General features: G+C 44.6%; 1 protein-coding gene across 2 annotated transcripts in view; it reads left to right on the forward strand.

Annotated features, from left to right (window-relative positions):
• The window catches only part of THOP1 (thimet oligopeptidase 1), a 73,783-nt gene that overhangs the window by 37,937 nt on the left and 16,273 nt on the right, over nucleotides 1-19,573 (forward strand). For both annotated transcript variants that reach the window (XM_078670723.1, XM_078670722.1), the window contains exons 4-9: nucleotides 2,478-2,585; nucleotides 9,488-9,590; nucleotides 10,717-10,877; nucleotides 11,199-11,334; nucleotides 15,623-15,989; nucleotides 17,682-17,883. In XM_078670723.1, coding sequence (XP_078526849.1) covers nucleotides 2,478-2,585; nucleotides 9,488-9,590; nucleotides 10,717-10,877; nucleotides 11,199-11,334; nucleotides 15,623-15,989; nucleotides 17,682-17,883 — 1,077 coding nt within the window. The remainder of the gene's footprint in view (nucleotides 1-2,477; nucleotides 2,586-9,487; nucleotides 9,591-10,716; nucleotides 10,878-11,198; nucleotides 11,335-15,622; nucleotides 15,990-17,681; nucleotides 17,884-19,573) is intronic.

Consider the following 19,573-nt stretch of genomic DNA (forward strand, 5'->3'; position numbering starts at 1 on the left):
TGCAGCTTGTGGGTGGTCCCGGAGAGGGAAGCTGCCACCGCCCCCTCTCAGGCCTCTGAAAATGACTGTTTCTAGGAAATTCCAGAGAATCTGTGGAATTCCCTAAAGAAGCAGGAAGGGGCCAGTAAGCATTCAGGCGTCGTAAAGGGGCCTCTGTTTAGTTTAAGGGCTGTAGGCAGGCCTGTGTCTGTACAAGAAACACAGTCAACTTATGAACGATCCAAGGCCCCAGTACACAAAACATTAAGCCCAGAGCAATCGTAAAGGCGTAGACCAAGCACGGTCTGCCTACCAAGACCAACAGGGAAACAGACCATCAGACGCCAATCTGTCCCAGTAGGGTCACATCACACATAACACCGCCAACTTCACAGAGAAAGAGCGCGGTATTCACCTGACGAGCGCCAAAGCCCGCACAAAGAGGGGCATTAATCCCCCACTGAGAGACAGACTCCTCCACTCCTCTGGGTCTCTTTCAAAAGATGCCAGCGGCTAAAGCCAGCACCCACCAACCAGTGACCCGCTTACCGTGACAATGCCATTGCAAGGTATTCATTCAACCTCCGCACAAAATCACACGCCCATCAGATTCACCCCACGGAAAGACTCACCCCTCATTGAATGCTACTCCACAACATAACTGAAGTGTCATCCCCCGTCATTCAGACTCACTCGTCACACCCTAACATCTGGTCATTTTGCCCCACAAGCCTACTGTTACTCCCACCTCACAAATGTGTAACAGCACTTGTATTAATAACTTCACCCCACTAACAAACCACGACTCCCAAAATATGAGAGAGCCACCCCAACATGACAGAGGCCCTCCCACAAGACGGTCGCCTCAAACTCGCCTGTAATCATCCCAAAGTATTCACCATTACACCCAAGGGCTTAAAGCTACACGTTCAAGTAACTACATGTAGCCGAAATAAAATTACTAATACATCACCCACGATACTACAAAAATAAGCCAGGGATTAGACCATCCGTAAGGAGGAAGGTAAGCAAAGGAAACGCTACAGTCAATTCAAAATGTATTATTACTCAAAGGTTTTAAAGCACCCCTCCCCCATCCAATTATCTACGTCGGTGCCCACTGGACTCTTACCTTACTCCCTGCCCGTGGCAAGCCGCCCTCTGATGCCCCGTGCTGTACGCCTCTACTAGGGCTCGGAATAGAGCTGATGCTGCTCTCCTGGTGCTTGCGCTGCCGGCCATTTGGATCGTTCAAGTGCCTAAAAGTGCGGAGAGGAAACCATGTCCACGCGCTGCGCTCTCAGCTCAAGCTCTAATGTGGCGGCCGGCTCGCCCTGCTGCCTTACAAGGGATCCGGCCAGCGCTACGTGACGTCAAAATGGGGCCGAGCCTCCTTAACCAGCATTTCTTTGGCTGCAAGACCGGCAAAAGTTACCCACTGTTAGGGTAGGGAGCCACGCAGTTGACAGACGATAGGTGGAGGCGCAGTAGAAACTGTCATAGTCCCGAGCACGGTGGGTGATGTAACAGGAGCAGGGAAGGAAAGAAAAACTGCAAACAGGGGAGGGGACACGAGGGAGAGGAGGAGGAGGAGCAGCGACGTAGACTTTTCTCTTCCCCCGACTTCCTTCTGCTGTAAAAGGTTTCTAATCTTTATGGGGCAGGCCCCATAAAGATAACAAATCTTTTACAGCAGAAGGAAGTCAAGGAACCACATCTGAAAAGGACAGGGCTAAAGAGAAAGAAGAACGTCACTAGGACCTCTTCTCCAATGGCTGGCCACCATTTAGCATGAGCGGTGGCGCCAGCCAATGGAAAAGAGGGGCGGGGCTTAACCTCGCTAGAGAGAAATACTCTGTCATTATTCATGTGTGCATTCTTTCGCAGGCCGAGACCTAAAAAGTGTTACAAATGCAAAGTTCAACAAACAGATGAAACCATAAAAATCAAGGTTAATTCTCAGAGCCTCGTAGCACCCAGGGAGTAGTGGTTCAGAAAGTGGAAGAATTATAGCAAAATAAGAATGAAGACTAGAGGGGGATTTGGAAGTGTCACTCATCTGTTTAAGGTTGCATTAATATATGGAGTTAAACATGGAAGTGCAAAAGCTTAAATGACCGCTGTGGGTGAGATAAAGTACACAACTAGAATGGAATCTGGTCAAAACCTACTTCCTGCTGCCCCTTTTCGGTCTCCGCTCTTCCCTTCTCCATGCCCATGAGATGTCTGTCCTGGGTGTCCCTCGGCAGGTAGATATTGCCGCTCCATGTCTAGTGAGCTGAGACAGCTGTCTGAATGATGTTGAGGCGGTTGTTCCGCTGCCACTGAGATTATTCCCTGGCTGCAAGGGTTAAGGTTTCGGTTGAGCCCTGGAGGGGGCAGGATGTTACGAGTTGGATATAGCGAGGAATGATTACATTGCTCAAATATTTTAGAAAAACAAATTTTGAAAACCTACTATGCACTCATGCAAGTTCCTTGGTTGTGGTCACTTACAGGAAAAGGTGTCTGCTGAGTCCCTGCAGCCAGAGATGAAGCGCTACTTGGAGCGGCTGATCAAACTGGGTAGGAGGAATGGTCTAAACCTCCCGCCTGAGACACAGCAGGTAAGACCAGATGATATGTGAACACTTCAGCTGATGCCCTCACGCCAGTCCGAGGCCGGTTCACAGACCAGCTGCCTCCTTTGTCTATTCCAGCCGAAGCTACCTGTTCAGTCACACACCCTTTTTTAGGTCGAGCTTGGGCAGCGCATGCGCAGCTCTGTGAGGCATGCTGTATTCAGATAGGGACTTGAAGCTCCGCCCACATTTTTCATTTGCTTATGTCATTGTCCTTTGTAAACTGTGGCTTTTCATTGGGCTATAGGCTTGTAGTCCCTCGTAAGTACTGCCTTGTCTCATCTTGTAACCTCCCATAAGGACTGTCCCTCTTACTTGTGTTGTTACTCGGTAGGCTTTAATTATAGCCTCTGAGAACTATTTCTTTAAATGGTTTTCACCTGCCTGCTGTTGCAGGCAAGACACCCCTTTCCCAACACACATATATGTACATATATATATATATATATATATATATATATATATATATATATATATTGCCACAGCTTCTTCTCTCCACTTCTTACGGATCAAAGGACACGGCACAGCAGCAGTAGTTTTTTAGCGTTTTATTATTTACACACCAGTGCAAACATAACGTGCAACAAAAAAGGACGGTCTACGCGTTTCGGCTCCTGCCTTCAACTGGACCATAGAGTCCCTAGGTCTAGACCTTATTTAAGTAGTGTGTTGTAAGTGTAAGTACCCTCTACCATTTCCATGGTCATCTTGACCAACCCGCCCAGCAGTATATACATGGCTATTACATGTTAAAAGTATATACACAAACCTATGTACAATCAATGTAAAGTACTCTACTACATGTACTGTTCTAGTCACTTTTTAGAAAATAAAGTATTTACAATATCTCTCTTTTGTACATGTGTTACACAATTAAAAGATTAACGTAAAGTACCCCTAAAAAATAAAGTATTTACCATTTCTCTCTTTTGTACATATTTGTGTAACAAAATTAACGTAAAGTACCACTGAAAGTGAAGAAAGAGTTGAACCGGTAATTTAGATGAAGTATTGACAGTTATTTACAATATGGTCCTTCTAGTGACATGTAGTATTTATCCAAACACTACGCAATATCAATAGGGAGAGTGAGGGCTATTTAACCTAATGGGTAGGGCTGAGGTTGTACGGTGATGGCATAACAGGATGATAATGTGGGAATCTAAGAGAAGTTTGGGTGAATTTCTATATTAAATAAAATTAGGATTCTAAAGTCCTCTTTTAACCCAATCAACTTCAAAATTATTCTTGTGAACTTTTTGGCAGATTCCTATGGTAAAGTACCAAAATCATTACATCTCATTCCAATAGTACCCTACAATCTCAATTTTTTTTAAACAAAGCAGCCACAATGTCTCTCTCCTCAGTGGGAACGTTCTGTGTGGTGGACCATCAATTTTAACCAGTTCAATATCTATATAGGTTATAGCATGTACATTTTCCAGCATTCATTAAGTAAAGGATATCCTTCCTAGGAGTTCAATCTACTCATATGACTTCAATAACATCGGTTCATCAGGAAGTTACAAATGTACATGAAGTTCAGCGTCCAAATTATGGCCGAACGGTGCCTCCGTTCCCATACTCAATATCATTCGGGATTCTAGACGCCTTAGAAGTTGTAGTTGATCTCCACCTCGTTCTGGTGTTTTACATAGTCTGATTCCCGAATATTTCAAAAGAGTGGTGTCACTTTGATGGTGTTTAGTGAAGTGGGAGGCCATTGGGTAGCTAGGGTCTTTGTTTTTGATCGCCCTTAGGTGTTGTAGTATCCTCAGTTTCAATTTATTTATAGTGCTCCCAATGTAATACTTTTCACAAGGACATTTGAGTCGATAGACAACACATTTGGATTCACATGTAATGTGGTCATAGATGGTTTCTTTTCTTCCATTCTGAAGTCCATAGTGCTTGATGTTCTCCCCATGTTCACAGGCCTTACATTTATGACATTTCCAAAAGCCAGGTGTTGTCAGCCATACCTGTTTCTTCTCCTTGCATAATCCCAAATGACTCTGTGTTAATATGTCTCTTAGGGATGAGGTCTTTCTATATGTTATGCTCGGGTTGGCTGGCAGGCTTTCATTCAAAGTTTTGTCCATGCGCAAGACTGCCCAGTGTTTTTTATAGGCTTTCTTCAATTGTGTGCTCTGATTGTCATATTCCACAATGATTCTAGTTGTTGTGCTACTCGAATCATTGTCATGTTCCTGGTTTCTGCGCAATCTCTTATCTTTTGGTGTTAGTAATTCTTCTCTCTTCTTTAAATGCATCCGATTTCTAGCAGAGATGATGACTTCCTTAGGGTATCCCCTCTCGAGGAATCTGAGACTCATGTTGTTCACCTCTTCCTCTAAATCATCTACTTCAGAGCAATTCCTTTTTGCCCTCAGCATTTGTCCGTATGGGATGCTCCATTTTAACCTAGTTGGATGTCCACTGTTAGCATGCAGGATGCTGTTGCATGCAGTTGGCTTTCTGTGGATTTTGGAGCATAGTTTGTTATCCTTAATGAATACTTCCACATCTAGGAATATCAATGATTGGGAGCTTATAGTTGATGTAAATTTTAGAGTGAATCGATTGTTGTTCAGGGTTTCGGTGAATTTTGTTATCGATTCCTCATCTCCATCCCAGATGACGAACAGGTCGTCAATAAAACGACACCATAGTTTGATTCTGGGTCCATCCGGATCTTCTTGGTCTTTCCTGACCACCTCAGTTTCCCATGCCCCCATCAAGATATTCGCATATGTGGGCGCAAAAGATGTCCCCATCGCGGTCCCCTGCTTTTGGAGATATGTGTCTCCCAGGAAGAGGAAGGCGTTGTGTGTTAAGCAATATTGGAGCATGTCCAATAACATTATTGAATGTTCCAGGAAATTGACAGACCGTGTCTTGAGGATTTCTTTTACAGCCTCAATGCCATCCTCGTGGCGAATTGAGGTGTACAATGATGTCACATCAATTGTTGTCATTTGGTAAGTTGATTTCCATTCACAGGTGGATATTCTCTGCAAAAAATCCATTGTGTCCCTTAGAAAGGAGGGCTGGGTAGTCACATAGTGCATCAAAAAGATGTCGATGAATCTCGAAGTTGATTCTAATAGAGACCCTATTGAACTCACAATAGGTCTCCCTGGTGGTTTTACTAGTGACTTATGAATTTTTGGTAGAAAATATATGGTGGCCATAATCGGGTTGTTTGTTTTCAGATAGTTGTATTCATCGAAGTCCAGCAGACCCCTATCTTTCCAGTTTAGTAATTTTGCATGATATTCATCTGTCCAATTTTCTAGTGGATTAGTGTTTAGTTTCTCATAGTGTTCCTGGTTGAGGAGTTGCCGATTGGCTTCTTCAATATAATCTACAACGTTCTGAATAACAAGATTGCCCCCTTTATCAGAGGATTTGATGATTATAGAAGTGTCTTCTTTTAGGTCCATCATCGCTCTCCGCTCATCCAACGAAAGATTTTGTTTTTCACTTTGTCCTCGTTTCATGGATCTATTTGAGATCTTCATTATTTCCTCCACCATAAGTTCTTGGAATAAGTCAACCTTATTCCCAGGGGGCAGTTGAGGACAGAATTTGGAAGTTCTTTTGAGTCCACTATTTCCACCTATGTTGGTGGGTAGACCAATATTTTCACAGAAATCTTTTTCCATTTCCGGAGTGATGGTATTGTCACTTTGGCTTTCAGAAGGGATCTCTTTAATTGTTGTCAAGGTAATCATAGCAGTTAGATCTTTCTGTGTAACTGTTGAAATTTTATGACTCTCCAGGGCACATGTTTTTTTGTTTATATTGGTTTGAGTTCTCTCAGCAAAGTGTTTTTTAAGTTTCACCTTCCTGCAAAATTTGTAGAGGTCGATACGAGCATTTGGTGTGTTCATTGTCTTCGTTGGGCAAAAGGAAAGGCCTTTATTCAAAAGTTTTAGGTGACTGTCCGATAATTCTTTCTTTGATAAATTCACTACTATGTCAGGCATGGACTTTTGCTTCTTAATCTTCAATTGTTCTTTCCTTTGCCTCGTTTTGGTTTTACTACTTTTTCTGCCCCTTCTGGTTTTTGGCTTACCGGTGGTTTCTTCGGGGGACGTTGTTCTTTTCCCCAAGTGCTGGCTCTGCCCCTTCCTCTTTGTCGCGTTATCATGTGCGCTAATTTTATCTCCCCCTGAAAATCCAAAGGGGTTACATTAAGATCTCCTTCAACTGAACTTACTTCCGAACTTTCTACCTCCTCTGTTGGGTCATTAGGTTTATCCACGGTCTTATCCATGCTAACGCGGCTCCTTAGTGTATCGTATTTTCGGGCGAAGGTATAGATTCGACCATTCATGTAATCAAGTCTATCTCTCATAAATTTGTTGGCCTTCCTTGTTTCCACCTCCATTTCATGTTTGGCTATCTTTTTCTCCATAGCCTCCAATGCTTCTTTGCTTTCTTCTGATGTGGGCATGTCTTCGAGTTCTGCTTCCAAGGCCACTATTGTACTTAAAATCTTTTCAAGTTTCCTCTCTGCATGGATAATCAGGGTTCTCATTAACTTATAAGAACATTCGTTTGTATCTGTTTGCCAAAGTTTAATAAGGTCGGTGTCCAGATCGTTTAAGGTGGGCATTATTAGGATCCTCAATCCTCAATCCTCGCGGTACTCTTTTATATTCGATATATTTCTCCAATTATATTTATATATATATATAAAAATTCTTCTTATTTTGTATATATGTATAGCCTATGAAGGCTTGTACAAAATTATCTTTATTGCACCCAGCGCCATATATAACAATGTAAAAAGGATTCAGGGATTCCAATATGTCTGCCAAAATGAATTGAGTTAGTAACACACTTTTAGTCCCACATTTATGTTGTTGGCTATGAACCGCAAGTCCTCTCTCATGCTTTATGATTTGACCTACATTTTTTTGTATAAAGTTACATCACTGATTGATATTGAGGAAGGCGTAGCCGAAACGCGTCTGTCTATTGATTTGTGTAACCTAATAAACCTTTAAAAACGGACTTTGTCAGTGTGTGCCTCGATACGTGACTTTTCACATGCTGGGAATATATATATATATATATATATCGAAATGAATACTCCAACCACTTCCACCAAGGCCTCGGCGGCGAAGAAGGAGAAGCGAACCACTTGTAGGCAAGATGTTTTTATTTAACCATATCCACAGCAATTGACAGATGACGCGTTTCGAGCTCCAAAAAGCCCTTGATCACATAAAGGCTGTTATCGGTTGTAGATCACATAAAGGCTGTTATCGGTTGTAGCCATTTTAAATGTTATGCCCTTCCCATTCAGGTCACGTGGTCCGCAAGTTTTACCAAAGAAAATAGTAAACAGACTATTCAAGTTTTACACGATCTCAAGTTTACCCGGTATTAAAACATGAGTAATATTAAAACTTGATCCCACAAGCAATATATTTTTTAATAGCATGGCACCTTTGTGTAATGTGAGGCGCTAAGTGCTGCTGCATGTTTTTTTCTTCCCTATTTATTCAATTTTTTGTTTGTTTTGTTTAGAAGCGTCCAATGCCGTGCTTTTGTGTTAATGGAGGCCACAACCCTTTCTTTAGACGAGCCGTGTCTAAAGAAAGGTCTGCAGCAGCTATTAAAGTGAAACCGCGGCATGGGGCACTTTTGCAAAAAAAATGCATTTGTCAGCTGCTTTTTTTTGTAAAAGTGCGTCATATCGTGCTTTCACTTTAACGGTAGCCGCAGACCTTTCTTTAGACGTGACTCCTCTAAAGAAAGGGGCGTGGCCGCCATTAAAGTGAGTGTGTCAGGGTGTGCTTTTACTAAATAAGTATTTGCAATGCAATAGGTCTCGCATTGTGAGAGTTTAAGCTATTGTCATTTACAATGCCAATAGCTCAAATTCTCGTAAATGTGAGACCTATTGCATTGCAAATGCTTGTTGAATTTGCCTATTGACTAAAGGAGTCCAAGGAGTTGAACATTCTTCATTAATAAATAAAGAGACTTGCAATCTATCAATGAGCAATTGTTTCGGAAGTTCTTTAAGCAAATCATAAAAAATGCTAGCTTGTTCGCAGTTACAAACATGAGATTGTGCAGCAGAACACCGTGAATGGGTTTCAGAGGAAGAGTTTTGGCACTAAGTAAAGAACTGACTTTGTTGTAGAATTTTATGGGGTAGAGCTGCCATGGGGTCCTGTCCAGGTCCATTTGCCACTGGGCTGTTGCAGGAAAAGGCCTCCTGTATCTTGTTATGTCCATGTAGTTTTAACAGGCGGTCAGCCTTTTGACCCGACCCTTGGAGTCCAGTTCTTTTCCCTGGGTCAGTACTGTAGGACTCCTCTCAGATCACATACAGCATGTTCAGTCCTCTTCTGTTCTTCCTGAGGTTCAGGAGTGTTTTGAAGTGGGTGCCTGAAAAAAAACACATTTAATGCCTGTCCCTACCTTGTGTGTGTGTGTGTGTGTGTGTTGGGGGGGGGGGGGGATTTCTGGCAGGCCCTAACCAATGTGGTAAAAGATCCCCAATTTGGAGCAGCCACGGTATCCCCCAGTATACCCAGAGACTGATGTGCGATAGAATAAAATGGGGGTTTCCAATCAATAGACAGTGGATACTCACCTCACTTGGCCGATCATGGAGAACGGCTTTTACAGCACTCCCTTTCTATCAAGCATGTTGGTCATGTCACGGCTCTCAGGACGAGGGACACCACAACCATCCCTCTATAGATGGTAACCCCTCATCCCACTATAGAAGAGGGTTGCCTCGACTCCCACCCATATGGATGAGTGATATAGTTTCTCCTCCCCAATCACAGATGACATCTCTCGCCTCACCTGGCCTACGATGAATGTGTGAAAGTTCTCTCCTTTATTTGTTTCAGAAAATTAAAGTGATCAAGAAAAAGCTCAGCAACCTCTGCATTGACTTCAACAAGAATCTCAATGAAGACATCACCTTCCTGCCCTTCACCAGGGAGGAGCTGGGTATGAAACTGTGAGAGGGGGATGTCTGTATGTGGGCATCGGAGCAGACTGACCAGTGTCACTGGGGGGGAGAGGTAGACTGAGACCGCAGAACAGACTGCAGAGTACAGCTACCCGTTGAAGGTGTGGTGCGAAGCACCACAGACTGCAGAGTACGGCTACCCATGGAAAGTGTGTTGGGCTGCACCACAGACTGCAGAGTACCGCTACCCGTGGAAGGTGTGGCGGGCAGCACCACAGATTGCAGAGTACGGCTACCCGTGGAAGGTGTGGTGGGCAGCACCACAGGTTGCAGAGTACGGCTACACGTCTGTTTAGTCATTGGAGTGTAATGAAGTTCAGGGCCCTGGGCCACTTGTAAATGAGTACTGGGCAGTAATTATTGACTCTGTCATGATCCAGGAAGAAAGCCTCGCATTGTAGCAGCGCCCGAAGTCCCTCTAGTTGAATTTGTGTGACTTAGACTCGTGAGTGACCTGCCTTCCTCACATGAGAGCTAGTGTGCCCCTTATGGAAAGTCCCAGCGCTCCTGTAGCAGAGTCCTGTGCTACTGGATCAGAGCGCCCTCCTTAGTTAATGTAAACGTGTCACCGGTCTCTGTTCTTTCTGTTGCAGGTTCAGGCATTTGTGACTAGCCGTCGGGTATTTACTTAACGGGGAGTAATATAGCTGATATACAGTGAACCCTGTGCCTTAAAATCCGAAGTCGTCCTAGGTTTTGATCGGCCACCCATCTGTCCATCGCTATCTTCAGAAGGGCCTTTTGTGGCGCTGGAGGTTCTCCGCACCTAAGCTGTCGGTGAAACCCTTAGATGCCCTCTTGTAACCCTCATGCTGCCAGAAAAATGCAGAACTCCAAGAAATACTATTTCTGCCCAGATCCTTACTCATTTCTTGTGGCTCTTTGGTTCATGCAGGATAAAGTTATTGTTTACTCCCAGACGCTTTACCTTGGGCTGTGATGGTGCTTTAGAACCAGTAAAGAATGTCGATTGAGAGAACTCTACTACTGCAAAGAATGCGTTACTGACTCACGTTTTATTTTTTATCCTTTCACCTGCCCTCCCACCATTCTTCCTCCTCCTAACCCTGCACCCCCCCACCCCCCAACATGCTACACCTAAAGGAGGGCTCCCGGAGGACTTCCTGAACTCATTGGAGAAGACTGAGGACAACCGGTTGAAAGTCACTCTTAAATATCCCCACTATTTCCCACTAATGAAAAAGTGCAGTGTGCCAGAGACGCGGCGGAAAGTGGAGCTGGCCTTCAACTCAAGGTGCAAAGAGGTGAGTGGGGAGTGCTGCTTTAGGCACTGAAGGTCATTTTCGACGGCCAGGGAGTGCTGCTTTAGGCACTGAAGGTCACATTCGAAGGCCAGGGAGTACTGCTTTAGGCACCGAAGGTCACCTTCATCAGGCTTCGGCCTGGCTTTTACCTTTGTTCTGAAGCCATCTTGTGAACGATGTTCTGTAAATCCATGTTTTTTCTTCTTCTGACCTCTCATTTTCATGCAACTGTCTTTTGGAAATAGCTTCTGCTCTGACTATGGCCTAAGCTCGTTTTTTTCTTACACTTTATTTTCCCTTCTGCCGACGATCTCGTTTCAGGGAAACTGTTCCATTCTGAAGGAGCTTGTGGCCCTGAGGGCTCAGAAGTCCAGTCTGCTTGGTTTTGACACACATGCAGATTTCGTCCTCGAAATGAACATGGCGAAGTCCAGCAAAAACGTAGCCAACTTCCTATGTGGGTAACTACTAATACAAGCACAATCAGTGTATTTCTTCACTTATTCTTCCTCCCGCGCAGGTTAGCAGTGTGCAGAGCATTTCTGGCCTGATAAGTGTGTATAGGGAAGGTTTCAAGATACAATGGTATGTTAATGGGTGCCAAGGTACTTAGGGGCCAGCATCTTCTTCTTGTAGTTGGAAATACCCTTTATTAAGGCGGGAGTGCACTGCAATCGGATTTAGATCCTTGATACCCCAATTTTGCGTTAGTTGAAGGTGAGGTAGGAGTGTTTTCCCATTTCATAATAAATCATAGTCGCATGCCGTATTATATTTGACATTCACTTTTTATTTGAAGGTAAGTAACTTGATGAGTGATATCGGATTTGACAAATGGCCAACACGTAAGTAACTTGATGAGTGATAACGGATTTGACAAATGGCCAACATGTGTTTCGCCCCCTAGGGCTGATGTGCCTGGGGCTTTCTCAAGGCTTTGAGAAAACAATAGTGAATTCCTTCACATCTTCAATCAAGTTGTGGTTTCAGTTCAACTTGTATCTGGCAGTGCCCGCTGGTACACCACCGCCCTTAAGTGACTGTTTTATTTACCCATTTAAGGAGAAGATTGTCAAAGGGTGGAAACTCCTACCCGTAGTTGTTTAATTCCTGCTTTCTTAATCCTTGTTTGAGCTGCTTTCACAGTCCGAAAAGCATGCCCCAGTTAAGATCCTTGCCTGGAGGAGGTAAAGTCTGGCCAAGCCCATGCACATCTTCATCCAATGAACCATCCTCTCCGCAGGCATTTCCTCTGCATGTTATGAAGGAGGGTTTAGTTGTTTCAATTTTGAGCACATTCTAGAATTTGAACAACTCAACTTCTTTCCATGACAATCCATACAAACACTACAACACCGAAGAGAAGTCTTAATACATCAGTAAGCAGTAAGACAAGGAGGCCGCAAACAGAACCCTGGGTAACTAGGAGGAACTAAAGGGAAAGACTAACTTTCCTACTGGTTACACCAAAACTTGGTAGAAAGTAGCAGCAAGGATACCTTACTTGGTCACAAACTAGAACATATTTGGTCATGTAGCTGTGCATACCAGTGTGCAGAGGTGCCGCAAAACAAACTGCTGATGAGGCATCAAGAAAATATTTACTTTAGAATCAAAGCAGGATGTCCTTTGTGTCACGCTGCCTTTCGTAGACATGTAGTTGCCCTATTCACAGGAGCCCCTGTGTTGGGGTTGGACCATGCCCCAAAGAAGCCATCCGTGCGGGCTTCATTACATGGGAGAAGCGGTTTTGAGGGGGTGACTCCTGACTGAAGCACCTCCGTCAAGACGTTAGCCTGGACTGCCACTGAGGACAGGTTAAGGTCCAGGACTTCGGCCGCCCTTCTCACCACCATAACAAATGAGGCACCCTCCTCCATAGCCACAGTAGGAGGGCAGACCAAGCCAGTATCTGGGGAGCCTCACACCATGTGTCCTCATTGGGGTCAAGGGACTGGTATTGGTAAGGATCCAATGGCCCCCCCAATATTCCCCAAGGGCCAGCCCATAAGAATCAGGCTCGGGCTCCAGCCTAGAGGGAAGGGCTCCAGTCGCTGCCGGTATTGGGGGTTGGACGATGCCTATCCGGTCTGGGTCGGGGATGAAAATTAAGGTGGTGCCATGAGTGTTGACAGCAGGGTTGGTGCCAGGGAAGGTAGAGGTGTTTCGACTGGCCCCAGTTGGAGTCCATCTGTAGATCCATGAGCCCGACTGGTGCTGAGTTAAACCTGACAGCAGAAGAACAGTAGGGGCCCCTTCCAAACCCATCGGGCCCGAAGTTGCTTCGGCGGGGACGGGCCACCCAAATATAATGGGCATGGTCTCATAAAATTCACAGAGTTGGGAGGGTGCCTCTGACTCCTGGAAACATAGGGAGGTGCGGAGACAGCCCAGGGGCAGGCTCAACCACGGAGCCAGGCCTCGAGTGTCGACGCTCCTAGCTCTTTTTCTTTTTGTGGGAATTACCAGAATGTGATGACTTCAACTGTGACAAAGATCGATGACTCTGCGATCGATCCCTGGACCTTCCTATTGACCGGGCTCGAGACCATCGAAGAGCCGCATGCTGAGTGGCAAGGAGCTTGAGGGATTGCTCCCTAAGGCCTTGGGATGAATGGCACAACAGTTGACGCAGGTCTTGGCATTGTGGTCGTGCTCAAGACATCAGAGGGAGTTGAGGGGCGGATTCGTCACTGATATTTTTCAGTGCCAGGCGTCACAGGGCTTGAATCCAGCCTTCCTCACTGACATTCCTGGCACACCAAGAGACAATGCCTCAAAATATTTTCACTAAAGGGTTAAAAAAAGATCAGTCAAAAAGTGATAGGGGTAGATCTTTTCCAGGTTTGCGCTGACTGGCGTGAAAATAAAAGAGCTGATGTCAGCGTGCCGGGGAGGGGGTGCCTATACCGCGTACATCACTTCGGGCACGAACAACGCCACCTACCGGCACACAGGGATACTGCTCATGAAACATTTCTGGATCCAGTGTGACTCCTGGGGATAATTCTAAGGTAAGGAATCTGCGGCTGGAAATCACTAACAGATTGTTAGCATTCTAACAGTTTTAAAGTTTTTTAAAAGGAACAAAAGTTTTAATCTTAGCATTGTAACAGGAAACATCACCTACACTGGACCTTCACATCTGTGGTGCGTCTCTGCAGTAGAACCAAGTAGGAGTGAGTTAAAGTGTCTATGACTTCCTTGGTTTATAAGTTTGCATCTCAAGGGTGTGCTCCTCTCAAGTCCTAAATGGAGCCAGGTGTATAGAGATCCACTAGTGACAGGACTAGTAGAGCAGGTAGTAATACCAGATGATAGAAATAGGACGGATACAAGCTCTCCACTTTACAAAACTAAGGCTTGATATGAAAGGTCTGCTTCATTAGAGGTGCCAGGCTCTTCACACTAATGCGGCCCATTTGTTGACTCAGTGCCTAAAGCGGAAGAGCACCGAAAATATTAAATCTGCTTACTTTCCTGCCATAATTTCTGAACAAATAACTTGCTAAGCTGCGTTTGTAACTAAACAGTTACTACTCAGCAGTAGGACGTTCACAAATGTCAGCTGAGGATTCATTTGTGGAAATGTAATCCCGTTCCCTCCTGAGAGACTTTTTTTCCGCATCACAGACACAGGAGACTTGTTGAAAAATAAGTGCGATTCATGGATGAAGATTTGGGAGAAATGGATTATTCATTTCTCTTCCTCTATCTTTAGTGGCTCACAATATCGTTTACAAGATTATTATATTGTTAGAAAATGATCTCCTGTATTGCTTTACTCATTTAGCAATATATGGTTGATTTACCTTTTGGATGTTGGGAAGCCTTCAGCATTTGTTTCTGTATTGATATCCAAGGTTATTTCTTATTCATTCAGACTGATTTGTTTCATAATGATGTGTTCAACGTTAATATGTTTGTGTTTTTATGTTTTTGGTTTAATCAAAGCTTATAATCTGAAAAAGAAGCGCATTACAAGTGCAGCGTCTTATGAGCCTCCACTGTAGAACCAGAGAGGGCGCGAACACTGGCCAATGAGTCACAGACACAGGACAAGAAGAGCAGCAGCGAGTCCTAGAAAGCACGCTAGAAATGAACCGGGCGAGCTGCCTTGGACATGGGCACAGAGCTCCAAGACTTCTCCCAAGAAGCCTACTCAAAATAGTAGGAGGGTCAGCTATAGAAAAGGGACTAGAAGTGACTTTCCCTAGGAGCCTTCGGCGTAACCAGAGCAGTACTGACCGCCAGGGCGCCACCGCCATAGACATGACTAGAAGCCAAGCTCTCCAGAGCCTGAAACAGAGCGACTGGAAGTGAGCTCTGTGAGGTTCAGGCTTAAAATGGGTCAAGAAGGGCCTCACATAGGAACAGAATTACAGCTCAAGGTCTCTCAGATCTAAGATGTTGAAATCGAACAGTAATACGTTCATTAGAAGCCTATGACACAGGAGTAGGCGGAAATGGCCAATCAAGTGGGCATTGGTCATAGGAAAAAGTACTGGAAAAGCCACTCCTTGTTAAATGGGCAACCAAGAGACCCCAGTCATACATGAAAGACTGTATGTACTGGCTGGTGCCCAGAACATGTCTGAGTAGTGACACTGGCTGGCACTGATATTGTTTAAGCATGTAGTAATAATGCTGCCTCACATGTTTCCGCCTGGCAGTCTCCTGGCTGGTGGCTAGTAACTGCCCGCGCAAACACATTGTTTTACCGTCTGGTGCATTTACCTTTGCAGGTGAACTGTCGCAGAAGCTGAAGCCCTTGGGCGAGCAGGAGCGGGCGGTCATCCTGGATCTGAAAAGGAAGGAGTGTGAAAAGCACGGCCTTGATTTTGACGGACAGATCTATGCCTGGGACATGCGCTACTACATGAACCAGGTGGAGGAGACCATGTACAGTGTGGACCAGAACGTGCTGAAGGAGTACTTCCCCCTGGAGGTGGTCACCTCTGGCCTGCTCAGCATCTACCAGGAGCTGCTGGGGTTGACTTTTCAGCTGGAGGAGAGCGTCCCTGTCTGGCACGAGGATGTAACACGCTACTCTGTGCGTGACGCTACACAGGGGCAACTCATTGGGAACTTCTACCTAGATTTACATCCAAGGTGAGTATCCAGGCAATGTCTGCCTGATGCAGTACCACCACGACCCTGCAGTCAGTGTTAGAGATACTGCAATCAGAGTTAGTGATACTGCAATCAGAGTTAGTGATTCTGCAATCAGAGTTAGTGATACTGCAATCAGAGTTAGAGATGCTGCAGTCAGTGTTAGAGATACTGCAATCAGAGTTAGTGATACTGCAATCGGAGTTAGTGATACTGCAATCGGAGTTAGTGATACTGCAATCGGAGTTAGTGATACTGCAATCAGAGTTAGTGATACTGCAATCAGAGTTAGTGATACTGCAATCAGAGTTAGTGATACTGCAATCAGAGTTAGTGATACTGCAATCAGAGTTAGTGATACTGCAATCAGAGTTAGTGATACTGCAATCAGAGTTAGTGATACTGCAATCAGAGTTAGTGATACTGCAATCAGAGTTAGTGATACTGCAATCAGAGTTAGTGATACTGCAATCAGAGTTAGTGATACTGAAGTGGGTGTTTGTGATACTGAAGTGGGTGTTTGTGATACTGAAGTGGGTGTTTGTGATACTGAAGTGGGTGTTTGTGATACTGAAGTGGGTGTTTGTGATACTGAAGTGGGTGTTTACTGGGTTACTTATTACTGGAGAATCACAAGTGGAACCCACTCTAGAAAGGGGTGTAACATGCAGGATTTTGTTGCCACTGCACTGATTTCCACACATGAATTGCAGGACTTATAATGCAAGAGGGGGAGGAAATTTATGGTTCAGCCCAAAGTAGATGAAGCTTGTTATTGAGGCTTTTTTTTTGTTTACTACCTTTATTATCAGTTTTAAAGAAACAATCAACCAAAACCAATTAATTCCCATAGCAATCCAACAAATTAAAAGCTGTCATTCACAGAAGGTAAAAGCAAAAACAGTCTCTGCATTTCTGCAAACACATTACAACTACAAGCTATAAAAACATGAAGGCTGTCACTTAGTCTTCTGTTTAATGTTACGTGACTGGGACATTGTCATCTTAGTACTTAATCGCAAATGCTGTTGATTCTTTCTAATGTACCCTTTCTACCACACACTGTTGTGTGTGCCACTCCTGCAGGGCGACGGACAATGCATGTTTACCTGATGGTAAGTGTCAGTCATGGTACAGTACTTCTGAAGAGTTTCAGACCCTGACATAAGAACAGTCTGTGTATCTACTTTCCAGTCTGCTGATAACATCACCAGCCCCTTAATTCGGGTCTGGCATACATTATATTCCCAAAACTCTTGAACTCCTGCTTTGCGCTGTGAAACACTAAAAACTTTGTCTGTCTCATTGCAACTGAGTGGCCTGCCCTTCGGGATTCTTTTAGGGATGTTGGACCTGTTCCTATTGTTCCTTGTTCGGAGTTGGAGAGTGTCGCACTCCATTCAATTTTGCTAGTAGCAAACATTAAGATTTCTGGGCTCAACAAACCTATTGCAGTTTAAGAACAAGGGGCAGATGATATGCGGTTCATTGCTGGTTATGATGAAAACATGAGAAGCTTTTTAAGGGAAGGACTGTAGCCCAGAGGTGAGAGAGGAATGAAAAGTAAGAGTTTAGGACCTCAGGCACTTTAGATTCTGGAAGACCAGATGGAGGTAATGATGAAATATGTTCTTGCATGTCTGTCAGACGTAACGTAGCCCCATTGAACTCCTCTGTCGTTCTTTTGTGCAGGGAAGGAAAATATGGACACGCCGCCTGCTTCGGCCTGCAGCCAGGGTGCTTGTTGCCAGACGGCACAAGACAAATGTCAGTAGCTGCCATGGTCGCCAACTTCACCAAACCAACACCGGATGCGCCTTCCCTTCTTCAGCACGACGAGGTGGAGACTTATTTCCATGAGTTCGGCCATGTGATGCACCAGCTGTGCTCCCAGGTAATGACAGGCCGTGCATGCACGAAATGGGCTCTGACACCATAGAGTGCTTGGAAGCCCATGCTCAGCATGACGGGCTGCAGGAGGGAGCTGCATAGCTCCCCCCATCCACGTGTGGCCATGCTCGCTCCTGCCCTGGAGCGTGGATAATAACTACAACTGGGGCTGCATGTTAAACTGATATCAAATAGCAAAGGACCATAAAGTGCTTGTTATAGTTGCAAGGAGACCCATGCTCTTGCGCAATGCTGAAGAATGTTCAAAAGAGGCAGAGATGAGTCTAGAAGAGGTGGGCAAAGCATGGCAGGGAGTATGGGCGATATTGGTTGACTCACAGACACATGAACGTTTACTGCTCTCTGTGCAGAGGCCATTCAAAGCACCGCAAGTGCAATTACGAATTGACAAATTGAACCTAGATAATGCAAACAAAACATTATTCACTCGTCCAAGAGCATGTTCCACCTCAACGAGAGAGGCATCTTTACCTTTTATATTTAATGTCTCACTTGCAGGCATCTGTAAGGTAGCAGCTTGTTCCCTGGTTCACACTTTTCACTGTAACCCTCTATGCTAATATTCTTACAAACCAACAGACAAGAGTGTTACAATTTTTTTTATTTTTAAAGCACCCGATACCACCCATCTTTTGTGCTTTAGTGTGACAGGGTAAGGAATGCATTCATGCTGCAAAAGGAAAACTTTACTTTTACCTGTTAAAATATATATGTGCTGCTTGAGAATATTCTAGAATACCCATGCTCCCATCCCAGCACTGCACTGAAGAGAAGTGCTAACCCTCGCATTGTAAAGGTGTAACTCAACGGCATCGGCGTTGTGTGTAGTGTGCGCTTCAGGTTTGCCTTATCGTGCGTTGTATGGAGTCAGCCTATTATTTATCATTGACGGACCAAAATCTGTATTCAAGTAAACACGGATTGTTCAATGTTCAACCATTAATTACACGCTCACCATGGAATCTAGAATAGCCTCCAGCTGAAATAAGAAAAATGCTACTTACCCAGTAAGCATCTGTTCTTGGCATGTAGAGCTGTAGATTCACAGGTGCCCACCTGCCTTCACGGGTACCTTTATCTGTTGCAGTAACATCTCACTTAGATACATGCTTTCATGCACATCTCTTTTTACTACTCTTACTAACCAGACCCTCCTGGATTTTGCGATTTCGCGGTTTGCCGCGAAATCGGCACTTTTGATAAAATGCCGCGATTTTTACAAAAGTACCCGCGAAATCGGCACTTTTGTAAAAATGCCGCGATTTTTATCAAAAGTGCCCGCGAAATCCAGACATGCTCAGTCAGACTGACTGATATTTGCAGGCTCTGCTCGAGGTTCAGGTTCAGTGGACTATCATCATAAAGGCCAGTTGTGCTCAGTTTTATGGCCACTAGCTACCACAGGTCTGTTTCAGTGCAGTCACAAACAGTATACAGATTGATTAACAAACTCTGGTCAACTTAAAGAGTAGAAATCTGCAGGCTTTAAAACTTCTAGGCGACCTTGCACAGTTCAGTGTGCTGCCACTTGTCTTCAGTTCAGCAAACAGCATCAGTCAGAAGTGTGACCAATGTGTGCGTCACCAACACACTGAAGGAAACTTTTATTTTTTATTTTAAGGAAAACGTACCATCTAATGATATGTAGCAGCCATTTTCAGGCGAGGAAGGCT

Source organism: Lissotriton helveticus, chromosome 12, assembly GCF_964261635.1.
Source record: "Lissotriton helveticus chromosome 12, aLisHel1.1, whole genome shotgun sequence".
Taxonomy (NCBI): Eukaryota; Metazoa; Chordata; class Amphibia; order Caudata; family Salamandridae; genus Lissotriton; species Lissotriton helveticus.